This window comes from Bos taurus, chromosome 9 (assembly GCF_002263795.3).
Source record: "Bos taurus isolate L1 Dominette 01449 registration number 42190680 breed Hereford chromosome 9, ARS-UCD2.0, whole genome shotgun sequence".
Lineage (NCBI taxonomy): Eukaryota > Metazoa > Chordata > Mammalia > Artiodactyla > Bovidae > Bos > Bos taurus.
The window spans coordinates 93,958,991-93,981,738 of record NC_037336.1 but is presented as its reverse complement, the minus strand read 5'-3'; the positions used below and the strand labels follow the sequence as shown (position 1 = coordinate 93,981,738).

The 22,748-nt window shown below is 41.6% G+C and overlaps 1 protein-coding gene across 1 annotated transcript in view; it reads left to right on the top strand.

Moving 5' to 3' along the window:
* The first annotated feature begins 15,406 nt into the window (after positions 1–15,406).
* TMEM242 (transmembrane protein 242) overlaps positions 15,407–22,748 on the top strand; it is a 42,257-nt gene continuing 34,915 nt past the window's right edge. The window contains exons 1-2 of the mRNA NM_001046228.2: positions 15,407–15,516; positions 16,008–16,108. Of these exons, the coding sequence (NP_001039693.2) occupies positions 15,429–15,516; positions 16,008–16,108 (189 nt within the window). The 5' untranslated portion in view covers positions 15,407–15,428. The remainder of the gene's footprint in view (positions 15,517–16,007; positions 16,109–22,748) is intronic.

The following is a 22,748-nucleotide window of genomic DNA, read 5'->3' as shown; positions in this document are numbered from 1 at the left end:
TCCTGTCTGACTCTTAGCGACCCCATGGACTGCAGCCTTCCAGGCTCCTCCATCCATGGGGTTTTCCAGGCAAGAGTACTGGAGTGGGGTGTCATTGTCGTCAAGTTTCTGTTTCAAGCAGAGGAAAAAGAGTAGAGGAAGAGACAATACCAGCTGACTCTTACTTATGCCTGTTGGACAGAAGTGGTCCCATGGGTACTGCCAGCAGCAAAAACAAAGAGGAGATGGGATTAAGCAGGCACGTTTGCACTCTCTACTACAGAGCAGTTTTAAGACACAAATAGTCAAATTGGTCTATATCTATTTCTTTGGTTTCACACTTAGAAAGTTCTTCTCCAACTCAAGGCTGCATTCCAGTAGATAGTCATCTATATTTTCTTTCCTTACTTTTATAGTTTCATTGTAACATGCAATAGAAATTAAACTTTTTTTTTCCCCCCAGATAATCAGACAGTTGTCCCAAAACCATTTTTTGGACTTTCTCCACTGATGTGAAATATCTTCATTGTTTAGTAAGCTATTAATACACTCTATTCAGTTCCACAGATCTAGTTAGTCTCCCCTGTATTGTTGGTAGTTTAATTAAATTTATTACCATGCATTCTAACATTTCAGGGAAAGTTCCCTGGTGATATTGCTTTTTCAAAAATTTCTTGGCCCTTCTTGAATGTTTATTATTCAGGTGAATTTTGAATCATTTTGTCAAGTTTTAAGAATTGACAGCTTGTTACAGGTTAAGTTTTTTGAACCAGAGCTATGGTATATTCCAAGTTTCTCGTGTGTTAGTAAAGTTTTGTGATCAACACAGAGTGGGATCTTTTTTCTCTGGCTTGTATTTTAATCAGCTGTACCTAATATATAGGAAAGATGAAAGATTTTTCTAAGATTGATTTTACAGCCGTCCACCTTACTGAACCCTCATTTCTTTCTAAAAGTTTTCCTTACCTTGTTTTTTGGCTCCTTGATCTGCCACAGCCTGAAAAAGTCGGCGGGGTGGCGGGGGGGGGGTGGTGGCAGTGTCAACACAAGCTTCTGATTGTTATCTGCCTTCCTGTTATGGTTCTTACTATATTTCTCATTATACAGTATTAAGTTGGCATTTGGACTCATGAGCCTGATTAATGTGATTCTTCCCTGAGAGACAAATCTGTTCTTGCTCTGCTGACAAAACCAAGTTGCAGAGACGAGCAGAGCTGAGCTGGCCCGTGTCCTGTGACATAAGCCTTCTGGGATATTCTAACCTGTCACGAGGGCAAGAATTTCTTCTAGCTCGTTGCCATCAGATATTAACCCTACTTCTGCTCAGAAAGCCCTAGGGACAAGGAAACAGTAAAATTCAAGGCTCTTAAATCCATTTAGGGGACGTTTCACATTTTCAGAAGGTTCTTACTTACAGTGATGAAACCTAATCTACGTGCTCACCCTTTTCCCCGTGTTTTCTGGGATAGTCCCCTTCCTCCTTTAGCACTTTCCCTGAACTCTTTTCTTAGATGACATGGTTAAGCTTTCCCTTCATCCCAGTTACATCCCCTGCATCTGCCCTACTCTCTGAGGATGTTCCCATAGACATGGACCAGAGATGCCAGAGCTGACTGGCAGACCCCTCGCAAGCAGGTGCACCCCTGTTGTGTGCCTTCTGTAAAATGTAACAAGCATGCCCTTTAGGTCGAGGCTCAAGTTATCTACAAATACATTGAAACAGCCAGAGCTGAGGAGAGAGATCCACAGCATGGCTTCAGGTGTTTCCTTCCAGGAAAAGGAAAGGAAAGGAAAGTTAGTCGCATAGTGTCTGACTCTTTGCGATCCCATGGACTGTAGCACACCAAGTCCTCTGTCCATGGAATTCTCCAAGCGAGAGTACTGCAGTGGGTTGCCATTCCCTTCTCCAGGGGATCTTCCTGACCCAGGAAACAAACCCAGGTCTCCTGCATTGTAGGCAGATTCTTTACCAACTGAGCTACTAGGGAAGCCCTGTTTCCTTCCAAGTGGGACATAAATCAGTACTCTCTGGGAATCGGTGCTCACCAGCTTCAAATATGACCAACCTGACTGGGACTTCCCTAGTGGTCAGTGGCTAAGACTCCATGCTCCCAATGCAGAGGGCCCCAGGTTCGACCCCTGGTCAGGGAACTAGATCCCACCTGCCGCAACTGAAGATCCCACATGCTGCAACGAAGCCTGAAGGTCCTAAGTGGCACAACTGAGATCAACGCAGCCAAGTAAAATACAAACACAAAAAAATTTAAAAATACAAGCCATCTTATTGATAGAGTTATGAAAGAAAGGACTTTGTCAAAAGTCTACAGAAATAAAACAGTATACTAGTAATCCACAGTGATTAATGATCCCCTTTGACCCATCCGTGATGTGCTTCAGTGGAACACAGCACACAAGGAGAAAGCCAGCGCCTGGAATAAGATGTGACTCCTGGAGGGACACGCATGATGGACTGAAGGTGGAGTGTGGGGTACGAGAACCCACTGCTGGTAATAATCGGAAACACAGCAAGCCGCTCAGCTCCTGGCAGCTGTGTGGGCCCTGGCTTCCAGAGGGTGTGTTGAGTGGGGAAGTGTGGGGCACAGGTGTGCAGCTCTTCAATGATCTACTGATGCAAAAGAATTTTATGTTAGAGAGGAGTTCGTTTTCCCAATTTTAGCCACGAGGCCATAAGGGCTAGGGACAGCATCACACATAAGCATGCCAGCACATGGTGGATGCCAGAGGAAGAGGAGCTGAATAGGAGACCTTGGGGGACAGCTTCAGGACTTGAGGACAGAGACCCGCAGGGTTTCAGGAGTGGGGAGTAGTCGGATCACGGCTTTCGTATGTGTTGCAGATCCAGGGAACCATGCAATAAACGGGGCTCCTGTGGGGCAGTTGCTGGCCTACAGATGACGTGGTCTTTGGGTCTGGTGGTGATCCTGGCCCAGTTTGCTTTGGCCAGGGCAACTGGGTCACATGATTGTGCGACAGGAAACCTATAAACCTCTGCAAGTGTCCCCCAGAAGCTGAGGCTGTGATCAGCCTATAACAACACACCATTGGATTTTTCCAGTATGTCCCACTCCTATAACTGCAGCACATGGTAATCCTTTAAGAGAAATTATGTAGAATGTAGAATGGGTCTGAGCCAACTGGTTGCTCTACAACCAGGAGTCAAGATGGACCTGCAGCTGTAATTAGGAGAATTTCAGTAAAATCCTTCCTGGATATAAGATAGTCCACCCCATGATCTCATAAGGTCACTCTTATTTTCATAGTCATGAAACTCCATGAAATGCAACCAAATAAGGATAAATATATAGCAGGGCTTGAAATAGTAAATCTAATTCTACTGTAAGTCAATCTATTTTGGTTTCTCAACTGTACGAATTCAGAATGTGCTTTGGGGACTGCATTTTTCTTCCTAATTGATTGGAATGATAGATTATTCATGACCTTTTTGGATTTCCCATTCCCCTGACCCCTCCAACAAACAGTTTTATTTCTTCTCTCTTAGAATGTGAAGCATAGCTCTAAACTTGACATGGGAAAGTGAGATATTATTTTTGGCTCAAGTAGAATTAAAACTTCCACTCCTGAGTGAAATCTGGTCTTTACTAACCCAACCACCCTTTGGGTTCAGACTAATTGAAGGGTGGACACATTACATTTTAGATCTGACCTTGAGCTGTAAGAAGGGGAAGCATTGCTCTCTGCTCCCTAAATGGAATAGCCTCATGTCTCCAAACCTTACTACAATCATAAAGTTCGGAGGGAGACAGCAGAAACAATCCTAGTGATCAATTAGTTCACAGTTTCTCAAACTATAGTGTACATGATGCTCCCAAACAAAGGGTTCTGTGGTCAGGCTCCCTACACAATGTCTGCCTACTGCCTTCTCTACTTGGAGACTCTCAGTTCAGATCAGATTAGTCGCTCAGTCGTATCTGACTCTTTGCGATCCCATGAATTTCAGCATGCCAGGCCTTCCTGTCCATCACCAACTCCCGGAGTTCACTCAGACTCATGTCCATCAAGTCGGTGATGCCATCCAGCCATCTCATCCTCTGTCGTCCCTTTCTCCTCCAGCCCCCAATTCCTCCCAGCATCAGAGTCTTTTCCAATGAGCCAACTCTTCGCATGAGGTGGCCAAAGTATTGGAGTTGCAGCTTTAGCATCAGTGCTTCCAATGAACACCCAGGACTGATTTCCTTTAGAATGGACTGGTTGGATCTCCTTGCAGTCCAAGGGACTCTCAAGAGTCTTCTCCAACACCACAGTTGCTGCTGCTGCTGCTAAGTCGCTCCAGTCTTGTCCGACTCTGTTAGACCCCATAGACAGCAGCCCATTAGGCTCCTCTGTCCCTGGGATTCTCCAGGCAAGAACACTGGAGTGGGTTGCCATTTCCTTCTCCAATGCATGAAAGTAAAAAGTGAAAGTGAAGTCGCTCAGTCGTGTCCGACTCTTAGCAGCCCCATGGACTGCAGCCTACCAGGCTCCTCCGTCCGTGGATTTTCCAGGCAAGAGTACCAACACCACAGTTCAAAAGCATCAATTCTTGAAGACTTGGAGACTCTGGGAATCCCTAAAGCAAAGCAATCGGTTACATTTTGTTTGCCAGTCTTATCTGAACACATTCCCCCTTTTTGTCTAGATAGAAAGTAACAGCTTTGGGAACTGACATGACATGGAACACACTTTAAATAGTGCTGATCTATTCACTCCTTTCCTCATTTTACAGAGAACAATGAGGCCCGAATGAAGAGACATAGAGACAGTCATCCCCCATGCCTGGCAGGGATGGGAAATTGACCTGGCTTCCAGACAACTAGTCCAGGCTCTTTCTCTCACCTTGAAAGAGGTGTCATTAATGGTGGTAGCTTTGATGTATCCCCTAGTACATTTTCATTGTCTGGAATTTGAGGCGGTATTTATTTATAGTGCACTCAGCAATGAATCCATCAAATGTGCTGAATGTTTCTAAAAGGGCATTGGGCCTTGTACAGCTGACCTGGATAAAACATTCTCTTTTAAATTGCATATAATTTACTATATAGTGAAATATTTTATCATGCTATATAATCCCATTCTAGAAGGTTATTAATTTAAATAAAAGAGTAAATCAGAAAGACATCTCAATAAAATATGTCACGAAAATGAAAACATATGGCCCAGTGAGAAGTAATCATAGACTGTTCTTTTAAATACAGAGTGCAATAGTTGGTGAACCAAAATTATAAAAAGTTGTCCAAAGGTCACATGTATATTTTTTCAAATTGTGCAAATTCAAGTAGTTTGAGCATTCTTTGGAAGCAACATTTTTCTGACTTACTTTCTGAAAATGCATTTTGAATTTATATGCATTTTTTTTACAATACTTATTTCCTATTTATTTGTGATTTTTGCAGGGGTTCAAACCAGTGAATAAAAATCAGTTTTCTTTTCACAGAGAACTTGATATTCTACTATTATTTTCAGAATCATTGTGATGAAAACCTTACCTGGCAAGAGTAATACAAAAGAGAACTCGAAGGTCTCAAAAGATCGTGCAAAATCGATAGCAATCCTCATTAAAATCAAACAACCCACCGAAGGTTCTGATATTTGGCTTCTGATCTCTCTTAAGACAGTGGTTTTCAAAGTTTGGTGTTTGTCAAAATCATCTGGAGAACTAACAGAGATGACAGAAGCCCAGAATTGTTTCATAGGGAAGGAATGGGTCTCTGCATCTTCACCTCATTCTCCAGCAATGGTCTCCAAACCAGGCTGATCAGAGTTATCTGGGAAGTTTTGAAAAACAAGAACAACACCCCCCCCCTAGACTTCACCTCTGGACATTTTGTGAATCTATATGCATTTTAGCAATTCTCGAGTCATGCAATTATTTATGCGATCTAGTTCTAGATACTTTGAAATCTTTCTTAAGATTTTTTTTTTATTCTGCCTAAATACACTTAAGGCATTTGTCATTTCTGGCATGCATGTTAGTCACTTAGTCATGTCCAACTCTTTGGGACCCCATGGAGTGTAGCCCACCAGGCTTCTCTTCTTTACCAACAAAAGTCGATCTAGTCAAAGCTATGGTTTTTCCAGTAGTCATGTATGGATGTGAGAGCTGGACTATAAAGAAAGCTGAGCACCGAAGAACTGATACTTTTGAACTGTAGTGTTGGAGAAGACTCTTGAGAGTCCCTTGGACTGCAAGGAGATCCAACCAGTCCATTCTAAAGGAGATCAGTCCTGAATATTCATTGAAAGGGCTGATGCTAAAGCTGAAACTCCAATACTTTGGCCATCTGATGCAAAGAACTGACTCATTGGAAAAGACCCTGATGCTGGGAAAGATTGAAGGCAGAAGGGGACGACAGAGGATGAGATGGTTGGATGGCATTACCGACTCGATGGACGTGAGTTTGAGTAAGCTCTGGGAGTTGGTGATGGACAGGGAGGCCTGGCGTGCTGCAGTCCATGGGGTCAAAAGAGTCAGACACGACTGAGCGACTGAACTGACACTTAAGGTAGAGCTTCCCAACTGGCACTAGTGGTAAAGAACACACCTGCCAATGCAGAGACACAGATTCCATCCCTGGGTCAGGAAGATCCACTAGAGAAGTAAATGGCAACCCACTCCAGTATTCTTGTTTGGGAAATCCCATGGACAGAGAAGCCTGGAAGGCTACAGTGCATGGGGTTGCAAAGAGTCTGACACGACTGAAATGACTTACCTCGCACACACACACTTCAGGTAAGGGATATACCCCAATCAGGAGGGATATTTTAAATTGGTTCCTAGCTTCTGAAAATCAAGTTTTCAAATATGTTTCCAAAGCCAGTCCTGACTCCTGTGATACTGTTTCATGAACCAGAGAAAGCGCCCCTTCCCGAAAGCAACTGTGCCCCTGCATGAGGGCACCAGTCTTGGTGAGTGAACTGCAGACTGAACTCCAGTCTCACCTGACCCCTGGATGGAGGCCCTCCTGAAAATGAACAAGTTGAACAAAGCAAAGGTCTTTTCTGCTTCCCTTCCTCTCCTCCAGCCCTCCACGCCTGATCTGACCTGACCTGAGTACCCAGGCCTTCACCCTGACCTGATCAGGTTCTGTCTACACACTATGGGCCTCTCAACTCATCCTGTGACTTACAGAGTCCTGCTGATGCTCAGGGCTCAGGATCTGACAACAGGGCTCCTGACCACGGGCTCTTTTTAAAAATGCCCTTGCTCTTTTAACTGGATCTGTGCCTTGCAATGATCAGTCACCATCTCTGGGTCTTTCGTTCTGCCCAAGGTCAGGACTTCTCCATGAGCAGGTGTCTTGTTGATGCCAACCTTCCTGTCTGAACTTCTGACTCTCTCCCCTGCCCTGCATCTCATGATGCCATACTAATGACTTAGAATTCCTCCTGCTTCATCTCACAACTAGACCACCTGGAGTGAAGGCCTTTCTTCCTATGACTCCTTAGGCATGTGCTTTGTCCCCCAGAACAAGCCTGCTTGCTACTGAATCATTTGTTGGGGTCTTAGTTGCTGAGCATATTTCTAGGAGGCAGCCCATTCTCCACAAGCCCTGCTCTGAATTCCAAGATCCCAGCACAGGCTTAGTAGCAAAACCTGCCTGCCAATGCGGAAGACATAAGAGACACAGGTTCAGTCCCTGAGTAGGGAAGATACCCTGGAGGAGAGCATGCAACCAGTATTTAATCCAGTATTCTTGCCTGGAGAATCCCATGGACAGAGGAGCCTGGCAGGCTACAGTTCACAGGGTCACAAAGAGCTGGACACGACTGAAGTGACTTAGGATGCACGCTCGCACAGTCCAGGACAGATGGTGACCGATCTTCTAGGCTCTCTACAACCACGTGTGCAATGATAGTTACTATTTAGAGGGGTGATTTTGAGCAGTGTGGATTTCAAAAGCAAGAAATAAAAATTTCCCTTCAGTCCATATTTTACTTTTTGAGGCATAACATAGAAAAAATACAGCTAGAAAGAAAATCAATCACAAAGGTTGAAGCAAAAAAGTGCTTTGATGAAATTCTCACTTAGAAAAGTGAGGGCCAGGGAACTACAAGCTCCAATAAACCAAAGGTTGTGCCTTTTGACTCCACCACAGTAAAGCCAGGGCCAAGACCATAATAGGTGCTCATAATACTTGCTGAATGAGTGAAACTAAAATCAATCTAAACATCTCACTTAGTCCAGAAAGTTTTCTTGTTCTAGTTCATATAGTCACTCTTTTATCATACATGTGAGAACTTGTTTTTCAGTCATTTTGTAGTTAATTATCTTTAATACATCAGAATAAGAGGGATAGTTAATAAAAATAAACACAATACACATAATAAGCACAAATGATACTAGTTGGGCTGCCCAGGTGGCTCCGTGGTAAAGAATCCATCTACCAATGCAGGAAACGCAGGTCGGATCCTTGGGTCACAAAGTTCCCCTGGAGGAGGAAGTGGAAACCCACTCCAGTATTCTTGCCTGGAAAATTCCATGGACATAGGAGCCTGGGGGGCTATAGTCCATGGGGTTGCAAAGAGTCAGAGACCACTGAGTGACTGAGCTGCTGCTGCTGCTAAGTCGCTTCAGTCGTGTCCAACTCTGTGCGACCCCATAGACGGCAGCCTACCAGGCTCCCCCATCCCTGGGATTCTCCAGGCAAGAATACTGGAGTGCGTTGCCATTTCCTTCTCCAATGTATGAAAGTGAAAAGTGAAAGTGAAGTCACTCAGTTGTGTCTGACTCTTAAGGACCCCATGGACTGCAGCCCACCAGGCTCCTCCGTGCATGGGATTTTCCAGGCAAGAGTACTGGAGTGGGGTGCCATCGCCTTCTCTGCAGGGACTGAGCACAGCACAGCAATTGGTTGTCAACAAGCCCTTCCAGGTGATTCCAGTTATCAGCCTCAAGCTTGAGGATCCCTCCGCAGTGGATAAGGACTTGATGAAGCTGCTTTAAAATCCTGGCTCTGTCCCTTAACAGCTGTGTGCGTTGAGAAACTTAGTTTCTCAGTGTTTATGGTGTCAACTGAAAAAACGCCTAACCTAAAAGTTGAATTCTGTCTTATTTGAGGACCTTACAATGACACTGGTGGTTGATATCATGGATCTTAGTAAACATGAAGGAAACGTGGGGCCGTATGCGAAATATTAGGTTGGTGCAAAAGTAATTGCCGTTTGGCATTGCTGAACTTTGCGTTTGATACTGGAACACATTCTGCTGCACATTTCTCACTTTATTTATTTATTTTTTTGCTAATGACGTTACTTGCTGTTTACATTTGTCTTCAACTATGGAAATGATGTTAGACAAAAAGCAAATTCGAGCATTTTTCTTATTCTAGTTCAAAATGGGTTGTGAAGCAGTGAATAATGCTGGCATAAATGGAAAGCTATTTTACTTTTGGCAATGTTAGAGGGTTTTCTATGACTGGGATACACACACGGGACTAAAAATAATCCTGCTTCATGTTGCCAGACTACTTGACAATTTACAAAATGCTTGAACAAATGTGATCATATTTGATCCTCACAAGGAAGTCGAGGAACATAGTTAAAGAAATCATGCGCATGACTCTTTCATAGGAAAATATCTAGTGGAGAGTGAAATATAAGAGCTTTCAAAAAGATTTCTGGTCTATCATTAACAATAACAACTCAACTGATAGCATAGAGAAAAGATAGATAGGATACTCTCTGTAATAAAGAAACAATGAAAGGAAAGAACCTATAATGGCAACTTTCATTTATCCTGATGAAGACAGACATATTATTCAACAGTTACGAACTGTGGTTATAGACTACAATTCTGAGACGAAGGAATGAGATGCCCAAAGTGAGTAATGAGACTCAAACTTTGGAAGTCTAGTTTCAGCTCATTGAAGAGGAATTATTACCATACTTATCATTTAGATTGCATGATATTGATTGCCGTGCCCTTCCAAATAGCTGTAACTTTGGGAATCCAGAGCAGGTACTGGGAAGAGTTTAAGAGGCTCTGGTAGTTTATTGTAGGATGCAGATTCTAGGCAGGGTTCCCAACTAGCCTAGAGTCTCCTTCTGACACATGCTTCTCACTCTTGCTTCCATGATTTCCAAGAGTTGTCACTTGATAGCCCACTGCAGAGTCTGGTGAGTTATTCTGGAAACCTACATAATATTTCTACTTAAATAGAAAATTCGTCTTTTAAATAGGTGATCTGTTTTAAAACGTTTTTACTGTTTTCTTTCCGTTTTCCCCCTTTACATAAAAGTAACAAGTCCCTTGTTGAAAATGATTTAACATTATAGAAATACATAAAAATGTTGATTCCCTGGGGCTTCCCTGGTGGCTCAGACGGTAAAGAATCCGCCTGCAAGGCGGGAGACCTGGGTTCAATCCCTGGGTTGGGAAGATCCCCTGGAGAAGAGAATGGCTTCCCACTCCAGTATTCTTGCCCAGAGAATTCCATGGATAGAAAAGCCTGGCAGGCTATAGTGCTTGGGGTTGCAAAGAATCGAACATGACTGAGCGACTTTCACTTTTACTTTAGTCATTTTACTTATTAAGGTAGAAAGTAAAAGACATACAATTAAAAAATTTTCACCCCGCCCTTTCCTCAAGGTGACCTCCATTAATAGATTTGTGTAAGATCCAATGGATCTTTTCTTCTGTGTGCTGTGTTCAGTCACTCGGTTGTGCCTGAGTGACTTTGTGACCCCATAGACTGTAGTCTACCAGACTGCTCTGACCATGAAATTTTCCAGGCAAGAATACTGGAGTAGATGGCCATTTCCTACTTCAGGGGATCTTCCCCATGCAGGGATTAAACCTGCATCTCTTGTATCTTCTGCATTGGCAGGCAGGTTCTTTACCACTGTGCCACCTGGGAATGCAGACACTTACTTAGGCAATAATTTTTAAAGATCTCTGCACTACATTTTTGACAGCTACCTTAAATCAAGAAGCAGCAAGAAGCATGGCCAATATGTGATCCTTATCAGATTTTAAAAAGAATTCAACCTCATACTTTAAATAGGGCAAAACTGAAGTTCTCAAGAAATATTTTTTTTAAATAGCTGGAGGGGAAAGCCCATCAGTGTTTGGAACTAGCTGGAGCTAGGGCTACCCAAATTCTGGGAACTGCAATGCTAACAGGTTCCTAGATGTCAAAATTTGAAATAGAACCTACAGGGGCCAAGAGGTTTGAAATAAGAATGTGATGAGAGGCATCACTGGTATGGACTCTGAGCTGACTAAAAACTAACACCAAAATAGCAACAGAGTCTGTCTTGGATGAACTTGTTTTCCCAGCAGCCTCTTTTGCTTGCCAGACCGTTCTATTACATTTTTCTGAAAGGGACTCATACTTCCGTTGAAAAGGCAGCCCCGCTTGAATTGCATGGTGCACCATTTAGGAACTTTCTGATCACTGGTTTCCACTTGGAAATGCTCTGTCTGGCTCTTTTAGAACTAGAGTCCCTGTCTTATAAACACACTATGCTCCAGATGTTTGCAAGTCTCCTGTTTGGAGCTTGTATCCAGCATTTCCATAGAAACCAGTCTAGATGAGATTTCAGGGATCCTAGAACAGACCAATTATTCAGATTGCACCTGAAATACCCAATTGTGGGCCCTGTAAAAATATGAGACCTTGGGTAACAGTCTTTAAGCTTTCTAACTTGTGGTGCCTGGGATGCCTAATCTCTGGGCCAGGGACTCTCCACCCTTGTATCAGGCATGTTTGCCAGGCCTGGGAGAGAACAAGGCACAGGAAGCTGGGGCCAGTGAGGAATGGGGTTGTAATTCCCTCGAAAGCTCGCCTTGTCCAAGTAGGTCTCGGTCCCTCCTCTCCAAAGTGTGTGTCTGACAAGAATCCTCAAAATGCAAATTGCTCTCTAAGGCAGAGTATCTGGCTGTTTGCTTGAATTGCCCCTCCACCTTCTCTTTACCAGGAAAACGAGCTTTCATGTAGGAAGGAGGAAAGTTGTCCTCTACGTTTAGGAGTTAGAAAGAAGGGAGGAGTTTGTGAACCGCGTCCTCAGGAATCAGGACAGACAGATGCCCACAGGGTCTGAGGTTGCCATCTCAAAATAGACACAGGCTCCAGAGCCCCGGACGCTGTAACTTTTAAAGATGTTTTACCTCTCTTCCGTTTCTTATGGTAAATAGTAATATAATCCTTAAAATAAAAAAATGTCTATGCTTTTGGTCAGGGGACATCAAAGAATGGGGAGAGTTGAGGAACCAGCATTTTTCCTCTCTAGTTTTGCGAGAAGAGAATTTCAAGTGTTAAAGCAGTCCTGCATTTTTGTTTGTTGGGAGTTTTAAAATTTCTGAATCAATTTCAGTACTGTTCAATGGTCTGTTCATATGGATTTTAAAGATGTGAACTGTAAGTAAGGCAGAGATAGGGCTTCCTAGGTGAGGCCAGTGGTGAAGAATCCACCTGCCAATGCAAGAGATGAAAGAGACGCAGGTTTGAAAATCCCTAGATTAGGAAGATCCCCTAATGCAGGAAATGACAGCCTATTCCAGTATTCTTGCCTGGAAAATTCCATGGACAGAGGAACCTGGTGGGCTACATTCCATGGGGTCGCAAAGAGTCCAATGCAACTGAGCGACTGAGTACAGCCCAGCAAGCCCTTCCAGGTGCTTCCAGTTATCAACCCCAAGCTTGAGGGCCCCTCGGCAGTGGATAAAGACTTGGTGGGGCTGCTTTAAAATCCTGGCTCTGCTGCTTAACAGCTATATGTGTTGAGCAAGTTAGTTTTTCAAAGTTTATGGTGTTGACTGAAAACACATAACCGAAAAGTTGAATTATGTCTTAAGGACCTTGCTGCTACTGCTGCTACTAAGTCACTTCAGTCGTGTTCGACTCTGTGCGACCCCATAGACGGCAGCCCACCAGGCCCCGCGGTCCCTGGGATTCTCCAGGCAAGAACACCGGAGCGGGTTGCCATTTCCTCCTCCAATGCATTAAAGTGAAAAGTGAAAGTGAAGTCGCTCAGTCGTGTCCGACTCTTAGTGACCACATGGACTGCAGCCTACTAGGCTCCTCTGTCCATTGGATTTTCCAGGCAAGAGTACTGGAGTGGGTTGCCATTGCCTTCTCTTAAGGACCTTACTAAGGACTAAATAGCCTGGAAGTCAGCCTTTTAGATAGCTCTGAGGAACTGTTACAAAAGAAGTAAGGGAGGAGCCAGGATATTGAGGAGCTTTTGCTGAAAAACAAATAAGTAGTGGAACATCAAAAGATTACTGGTAATCACAAAAAAACAAGACATCTCAAGTTGATTTTAGTGCTTTTCTTTGTATGAGAAGACGCAAGAGACTGGCTCATTGAAATCATTCCTTTGATATGCACCTTAACTATCTCAGGCTAGTATCCTGTTTTTCTCCATCCGAATTCACCTCAGGGTGCACCGTTGGGGCAGTTGCAGTGGCTGATGGCTGGATGGAGGGCAATATTCTTTGTTTACTGAAACACCAGGCAATATTTTTTGGGGGGTCCACAATGGAGAAGATCAAATGAGATAATTCATTTGAGGCACTTAGGGCAATGTCAGAGGCACAGAAAACACTAAATAAATGTTATTAGTAGCTGCTATGGTCACTGTGTATAAGGGGAAGCCCTTCTTCTGTGTGGGTTTGTTGACAGCCAATTGCTAGTCCCCAATCCCAGAGTTTTTGACCTTAAACAAATTAGCTTAGCATTTGCCAACTTAAAGAGCTCTTTCAGATGCTGACGCTGTGCTTCCAAAGAATCCAAAGTTTAAATTCTTTGAGATTTCTCCCAGTCAGAAACTTAAACAGAGCAGGAGTGCTCAACCTGGCTCGTTGTCAGAAGCCCTGTTGAGCTTGTAATCTGTCCTGCTTGGACCTTCAGAGCCGCCATCTTCAGTGATAGGACCTGGGCATCAATGCTGCAAACAGCTACTGGAATTGAGGGGGATAATAATTAGACCTGAGATACGCTGAGTGTCTGGGCCAGGCACTTTACTTACCTTGCTTCATCTAATTCTTACAGCAATACTGTGAGGTGGGTACTATCGGTTTCTGTATTTTGCAGGTGGGGAAACTGAGGTACCTGAGACTCAATCAAGTTCACAGAGCTTAGAAGCAATTGAGGACCTAAGCCCAGGTTTGGGCTATTAGTTGCATTTTAACTGATGCATTCCCTTACTCATTCACCCCAAATTTATTTTACATGACCAGGTAATACCCTAAGACCCGGGGCATGTAAAAATGAACAGAGATCTCCATTCCCATCCTCAAGAAGTTCATGGCTTTTGTTGTTGCTCAGAACTAACAAGAATGACAGATTGCCTCATTTTTCCAAGGATGACGTCAGGTGTCTGTGTTTGAGAGGTTGAAAAGATTTTCCATGGCTTCCAGCTTCCTCCTCTCAGTGGCCATTTAATGAATCCACCAGTGTCTGCAAACGAGCCCCGGAGTCTGAAGATCAGGTCTGTCTGCTGGCCGCAGATGGTGAGCGTTCTAGGGCTGCCTTGAAGTTCCGAGTTAGCAACTCCTTAGGGTGGTCCTTTGCTCTCCCCGCGGGGGTTATGCCATTCACTTCAGTTAGCATCCAATCCCCTCGGATGGCCGATCAATCAAACCTTGGGGGTAGGAAGCGCATCTCTACCGGGCTGGCTGGCAGTCTTACAAGCATAAAACCTATCAGTTCAGTTGCTCAGCCATGTCCGACTCTTTGCGACCCCATGGACTGCAGCACACCAGGCCTCCCTGTCCATCACCAACTTCCGGAGTTTATTCAAACTCATGTCAATTGAGTCGTTGATGCCATCCAGCCATCTCATCCTCTGCCGTCCCCTTCTCCTTCTGCCCTCAACCTTTCCCAGCATCAGGGTCTTTTCAAATGAGTCAGTTCTTATAAAACTAAGTATATGTCTGTTCTCTGACTCAGCAATTCCACCTCTAGGTATTTCCCCCAAAGAAATGAAAGCATATATTCACCCTGTCACTTACATCTAAAGTGACAGCTTTACGGTTACGAAATTTCCCAGCAAAGTACGGAGGAAAGACTGAGCCAACTCCCTGGATACAGTGTGAAGCCGATCGTGAAACCGAGCTGCGGGGTCTCTAACCAGGCTGAGACTAGGCTCCTGGCGCAATCTGCGACCCCTCACTGCCTCCTAGAGTCAGAGCCTAGCAGTGTTTCAAGTAGGTACGGTATTGAAGCGCAGCGATCATCACCTTGGAGCGGGCAAATGATCCTCCCGGGTTAGACAGTCGTGGAAGACACTGCCCCCCAGGGTGCAAGCTACAGCATCTTCGCCCGGGCCCCGAGGGCAGCAGAGAAGGTTTGCGTGCAGAGGTCGTTCTCCGGACCGGTATTCGGGTTGCACAGAGGGAGGTGGCAGCGGAACCTTTCTTTTCGATCTCGCGCTCGTTTCTACCCGGGTCCAGTTGGCGGCGGACGCAGTAGCGAAAGCTCAGAAACATGGAGGCGGGGGACGCAGGGCCGGCTGAACCGTCCTCTCAGCCGGAGGCCTCGGTGTCTGCCGATGACCGGCTTTTCCTGGTTAAAGGTGTGGTGTGGCGAGGTGCGGGTGTCAGGTCAGGCTCACCCGGGGCGCTAGCCTGCGCTGGAGCGGGCGTTCCCACGCACACGCTGCCGGGGGAGACCTTGGTTTGAGTGCCCTGAGTTTAGTGGCTGTTCTGTATAGGCTGCATTTACCCCGTTCCCTCTGTAGTTTCTCTCATGTCTCCCCCCCGCCCACAGCACCTCCCCTTTCTAACTCCCAATGTCTCTTTTTTCGTCCTCGGGAGAAAGAGGGTAAGAGACCCTGTGCCTATTCTGTACTCTTGGGACACTTACACTAGAATGGCCTCAGGAACCAGGGGTCGTGCGGCCACGCAGGTTTCACAGCCGCTATCATTTACCTTTGCCAGGAGCTTCTTAGCTATCGTTTCTCGAATTTCGAAATTGATTTTTAAATAGTATCTGAAACTTATTTGTGTCCATCTTTTTAACTTCAGGTTTTTTGTTTTTTCTTCCTGCCGCCGAAACTCTTGACAGGTGGAATTTTCCTTGGTTCTGCTGCTGCAGCAGGAATGCTAGCTGGATTTGCCACAACATTGTCTTTGGCTAAAAAGAAAAGTCCTGAGTGGTTCAATAAGGTTTGTGACATAAAAATCCGTTGGTAGCACAATTACTGTTTACAAATCAGTGGCAGCTGTTTTGAATAGAAAGTGTTGATGGCCTTTCGTATTACTTTAAGAAGTAAACCAGTGTGGACTTCGTAGATTCAAGAAGGGTACAGATTAATCAACTGTCTTTATTTTCATTTAAAAGAAGTAATTATGTGCTTTTTAAACTGTTAGCAGAGCAAGACTTTGAAAGCTCATCCAATACATTTCCTATTCACAACATGACCTTAAAGCTAAATCTAGGTAAATTGTTCTCGGTTGTAAGAGGCCCCATATTGTATGTAGCACACACACCCAAAAAAGCGCCAATATTATTCTTGAGACAGCACTACAGTAGTTATTTCTGGCTCAGAGATGTTAAAATGTTGGAATATAGTGCATCTTGGTATAGGTGAGAAACAGGCCGGCTCTTTGAACCTGGACACCATGCACGTTTGTGCAGTACAGCAGCCCCGCTCCCTAGAAAGTTGTCTGTTGTGTAGTTGTTGTTGAGTCACTTAAGTTGTGTGCAGCTCTTTTGCCACCCCGTGAACTGTAGCCCATCAGGCTCCTCTATCCATTGGATTTCCCAGGCAAGAATACTAGAGTGCATTGCCATTTCTTCCTTCACAGATCTGCCCCGCCCAGGGATCGAACCCACTTCTGCGTTGGCAGGTGGATTCTTTACCACTGAGCCACCAGGGAAGCCCTTAGCCCGTAGTATGTGTTCAATAAATTTTGGTTGAATGAGTATAACCAACTGAGGGCAGAAGACCCTAATTCCGTGAGCGAATTTGAGCAGTCACCTGTCATGGACAAGTTGAGTAATTTTCTTCCCATTGTGGTTGTTTTTCTGCATTGTCCTGTCTCTACCCTACCTACATCTTATGGTTTATTTATCCATTAACTTATTTCTTCAATAAATTTAAATGTTTAATAAATAAAATAAATGTTTATTTGGGATCTTTTATGTGCAGGCACTGTGCTAGCTAGGTATAAGAGATACAAAAATGAACAGAACATGTACCCCTCAGGAAGCTAGGTCTGGTGTGGGAGACAGATGTTATATAAATAATCACACAAGTAACTATAATTACAATTTGATATTTTCTTTGGAAAAAGTGCTATGTGAAAAATCATAAACCAGTTGAATTCCTTTTTGACTTGTATTTATCTTTAATAATCTTATAATTATATTTAAGCCCTAAGAATGGTGGGAGACCACATTATAAGTGCATTTGGTTTCTCCTCTGAATATTCTCAGGGTTCATAGGGAGTTTTCCAAATCACTGTTAGGAACTTCATGGTCATTTCCTCCCTATGTTACAGAATATTTTCCGAGCAGAAATATGTATCTTGAGGCAGAAATCAGTGAAACCTGAGTGATAATGATGCTTTAATAGTGGAGTTTTGGTTGATTTCTAAATCCAAGTTAACATGATAACCTTTGGTTCACAGATCTTTTGAGAATCTGATGAAAGCTAGCAATTCTCTCTCTCAAAAAAAAAAACAAAAAAAACAACACATGTTCACAACTTTGCATTCTGTTTTGCAGTTCTAAGATTTAATACCTTTGATATCAAATATCTTGATATGGCCTTTATGATCTAACACAGTGATTTTCAAACTGAGGCCCACAGCACCCTGGGGATTCTTGAGACCCTTTGGGGGGTCTGTAAAGTCAGTTACTGTTGTGGTCCTGTTAAGACACTTGCGCCAATGGTACAGAAGCAGTAAAGGATAGAAGTGCTGTGCCGTGCTGTAGTTGAGGCAGTGGCCCCAGGTGTACTGGCAGGCAGTGTGGTCTTCCTTTTGCGCACCTGTGGTTAATGCCATCTTTGCAGAAGAATATCCTTGTTGAAGCAGTAAAATTATTTTTACTATCTTGACCCTTGAACATAACCTCTTTGTAAGGTCTGTGTGAAGAAATGGGAAGTACACATAAAGCACTTTGCATTATACCAAAGTAATATGTTTTTCTCAAATAAAGCACTTGTGTGATTGAGTTACAGTCTGAACTAGCCACTTTTTTTCATGATATATTGTTTTCACTTGAAAGAGCAACTGACAAACTGTAGTTATTCAGAAGTAGGTAGACGTTTCTTCAAAATGAACCTTCTCTTCAAGCGAGCAATTGTTAGTATGTATCACCACTAATAAAATTCTACCCTTTATAGGTAAAAATTGTATTTAGAAAACTTATATCTGCCATTGTGAACTTGCCAGCTGCTTAAACACTTGAAGCTTTTTTCTGAGATTGGTAGTGATATTAATGATGTGATTTTAATATTTAATAAATGATGTCAGGAGTTTGAAAGATAACTTCTTCTGGCAAGTCAGTTATTTTCTCAGTGATCATGATGCGTGAATGAAAGTTCCATTCAAAATGCAAAATAGACCAATGGATTTTAATGTAACAAAGTACAACAATTTATTGATACGATTTTTTATTCCATATTGCAGATCATTTTTAAGAAACTATTTGTCAAGTTTGGGTATATATCAAAGAAAGGCTATTAAGATACTCCTTTTTCCAACCACATACTTGTGTGAGGATAGATTCTATTTGTATAAAAAAAAAAGTGAAAGTGTTAGTCGCTCAGTTGTGTCCAACTCTTTGTGACCCCATGGACTGTACCCGACCAAGCTCCTCTGTCCGTGGAATTCTCCAGGCAAGAAGATTGGAGGGGGTAGCCATTCCCTTCTCCAGGGGATCTTCCCAACCTGAGGATTGAACCTGGGTCTCCTAGATTGCAGGCGGATTCTTTACCACCTTGAGTATTTGTGTACTTCAACCAAAAAACATTTCAACAGATTGAATATAGATAGATGCATGTGTGAAAATAAAGCTCTTTTGTTAAACCAGACATTTAAAAGATTAGCAAAAATGTAAAACATTGCCTCTTTTTGTGCTAAATGTTTTGTAGGATGGTTATTTTAATTCACATAATCAGAAATCTTTGGAATCCAAGTATAAATGGATCCTGAGATCAGGAAATTTGAGCACATCCTCTTTTGGAAGTTAAATATTCTTCAAATAACTGAGTTATTTCAAGACCCATTTAGGTAATGAACAGACAGAAAGGGTGAGTCATCATCTTTCTGATACAGCTATAACTTCTGAGAAATTGTAAGAACAAATGTTTACTTTGGTATAATGCAACACAGCTCTTTCTATGATGTAAAGAATATAGCAAAATATATCAGCTAAGAATGCTCTGCGGGAGAAATAGCTAGATTGAACATTCTTTTTAAATATCAGAATTTGATTTATATCAGATTCATCCCAAGATTAAACTGAAAAAGAAAAAAACCAAAAACATGAACCTTATTCTTAGGGAAGCAGTTGACTTTCTGACCAACTGAACGATTTGTTCTTGATAGTTTCTGTATCTGTGAATAATAGATTAAATCTTCTTAAGAATACATAGAATATAAAAGGCACCGTGCATTTAAGCATAAGAGGTATTATAAATATACAAAATAATAGAAAACAGTTCTTCTATTTTAGGTTTTAAGGATCATAACTGCATTGTGATTTGCTAAAATCAACTTCCATGCGTACACGCCTTCATTTTAAGTTAAATGAAAAGAATAAACAACGTGGCACTGAAGAAAAATACAGCTTTGATTTATACATATGTGACTAGCGCATGTAGTTATATCTAAAGAGCAACATCATTTTTTGGCAAGTCAGTCTTTGCTGCTGCCAGTCAGTGAGTGATCATTTTTAAAACTCTGAGCAGGCTGTATGAAGGCCATGTGACATGTAACTCCAGTGGGTAAAGCTTGGTGACTAGAGCTTTAAAAACTTAAGAACAAATCAATTTTTAACATCACTTCAACTAAAATTAGTTTTAGAGTATATAGACAGTAGCTGATAATAATTCACTTCCCTCACAGTCAGTTTCTGAGACTGACAGACAAATAGAGCATGTACCTTTTAAAAAATCTGAAAGTTTAGCAAACCTAAGATTTTGTTGGAAGTATTGCTGTGTTATTAAGGGTTGTGTTTATAACCCATCGTTACCTTTTTTACTTAGCAAAACATGTGGATTTATGTAGACTTTAAAAAAGATTTATGTATATCTATAACATATATAGTTTTTGTCCTCAGGGAAATACAAAATTTTTAATTTAAGTTTCAAAAATAAAACTTAAGCCAGAGCACCTAAACTGAGCCTGGTGTAATAATATTTGGTTAATGATACTGCTTCTGGATGGAAATAAGCCAGTTAGAAGTTGGTGTATTTATGTGAGGTCTGTAGTGTCTAGGGAACCACTGAAATTATAGCAGCCTGAGAAAAGGAATAAGATAAGAGAGTATATTGTTTTCATCATAGAAAATGGCTAAGGAAAATCTCTTGAGAATCTGGTTGGGACAAGGCTATTTCTGCAAAAAGTATGTCTTTAGATAGAATCTGTTAGGTTTTAGGCATAGGGATACAGATAAACAAAATGTTTCTATGTACTGTGAATAGCATTCTCAATCATAAATAGATGCCTAAAAAAATACAAAACCTTTAAGAATGGATTGAATAAAAAATAAATGGGTTGAGCAATATAAAGACAATTTTCTAAAAAAAAAAGACTTGAATAAATGAAAATATATTTCCAGATGAAAGGATGTTACAGATTTTCTCTTACCAGTTAGCTAATGTTTGATGTCATTCTAATGAAAATGTCAGTGAATGAGGTGAGTGGGAGTTGGAAGGACTCTTGACAAAATGTTCTAGGGTTTTTCTGGAAGAATGAATAGGTAAAAACTTAAGAAATACTTGACAAAAAGTAATGTGCATGATGTAAACACTTTCTGAATATTCAGACTTTTTCTGATTCTGTAATTACATCTATGTGATTCTGGTATAAAATTCATAGTATGAAAATAGCTTAGAAACAAACCTCTGTATGTAATTTTCTCAAAAAAGTTTAAGAGGAGAAGGATTAATTCATAGAATGGTGCTGGGGTAGTTGCTAAACTGTTGGGGAAGTGAACTCCCTTTAGTTACCAGCTTCCAACAGGACTAAAGTAAATATCAGATGAACGAAAAAGCTGGGGGTAAAGAAGTTTTTTAAACAAAAGTATAGCTAAAAGGAAAGAGAAATGACTGTCACTTGGATGAGGCCAGTTAGCTTAAAATCTTTAGAATGCATCTTTGACCAAAAACAAACAAGCAAAATAAAAAGATTAAACTAACCCGGGACTTCCCTGATAGTCCAGTGGTTAAGACTGCGCTTCCACTGCAGGGGGTGTGGGTTCCATCCTTGGTCAAGAAAGTAAGAGCCCATCATTAAAAAAAACAAACTAGGGAAATATTACAGCACATATGATAGGGCTTCTGAGTACATTAATATAGAAAGAATATACAAATTAGAAGACTTTAAGTATATAACATGAATATACAATTCATAAGGCATAAACGTTGGCTCATAACTTGGACAAATACTCATTCTCAGTAACAATAGAAATATAAATAGTCTTTCTTTTTTGTGTTTTTAGTCTTCCTGAGACCATCTGATGCTGGCTAGCTTGAAATGGTCCTCGTGAAACAGCATTGTAACTTAGTACAACCTTTTGAAAAATACTTTGTATGTCTATCAGCTTATAAAATATTCATGCTTCCCCCACTTAGTAATTCTGTTTTGAGGAATTTTCCCCAAGGACTTTATCAGAAATGTAGATAAGTGTTTAGGCACAAGGAAGTTTTTAATACAAAAAAATTAATATAAAAACCTGAAACTAGTATATATTAATAATTGATGGCTAAGTAAATTATGGTGTCAGTGCGGTGTAATCTTTAAAAATATTTGAGTTCTTGACACTATGAGAAGATGAAAGTTGAAGATTAAAAACATTTTAGTGGTGTTAAGTTGTTTTTAAAATGTCAAAATATTTACCATAGTTTACTGGATAATAAGATGGAAGTTTTTTTTATTCATCCTATTTTTTATACATACCAAATTTTCCTCAGTGATTATATAATCAGAAAAAAGTAAGATTCAGCTTTTGAGGAAGTTAAAATTTTTATTTTTGTTTGTTGACGTTTAATGTGTTTTAGCAGACAGGCGCATGGAGAAAAATAATAAATTCTTAATATTTCCTAAATTCTACCGTTTCCTTTAAGATTTTTTCAAAGGATAAATTGTATTTCATATTCAGTTCAAACTGTGGGAATGTCCCATAGTTGGTTTCAAGTAGACCCATAAGTATCATCACATCTTTGTCTATTTCAGCAGTGTGAATATTTAAATTACCCTAAGTAATGATAGTTTTTATTCTAATTTACACTGTGGATTTGTTTCCACTTAAAAAGATACTTTCATTTACATTTTGTGTTGTGTTGTATTTAGAATCAGAAGTGAGAAATGACTGAATGGCAAATTCCTGTTAGTCTATAAAGCCAGACTGCTGAAGTGCTCTAGCTTTTATAAGCTGTGAAACCTTGAACAAGTTATGTAATCTCTCTCTGCCTTAGTTTGGTCTTTAGTGAAATGAGGATCATAGTAAGTGAGGCTGAGTGAATTAATACATGCAAAATGCTTTAAACAGTGCTTGTCATATAGTAAGGGAGCAATATAAGCCATATATACATATATCTACCTGTCTATATATATATATATAAAGCTATAT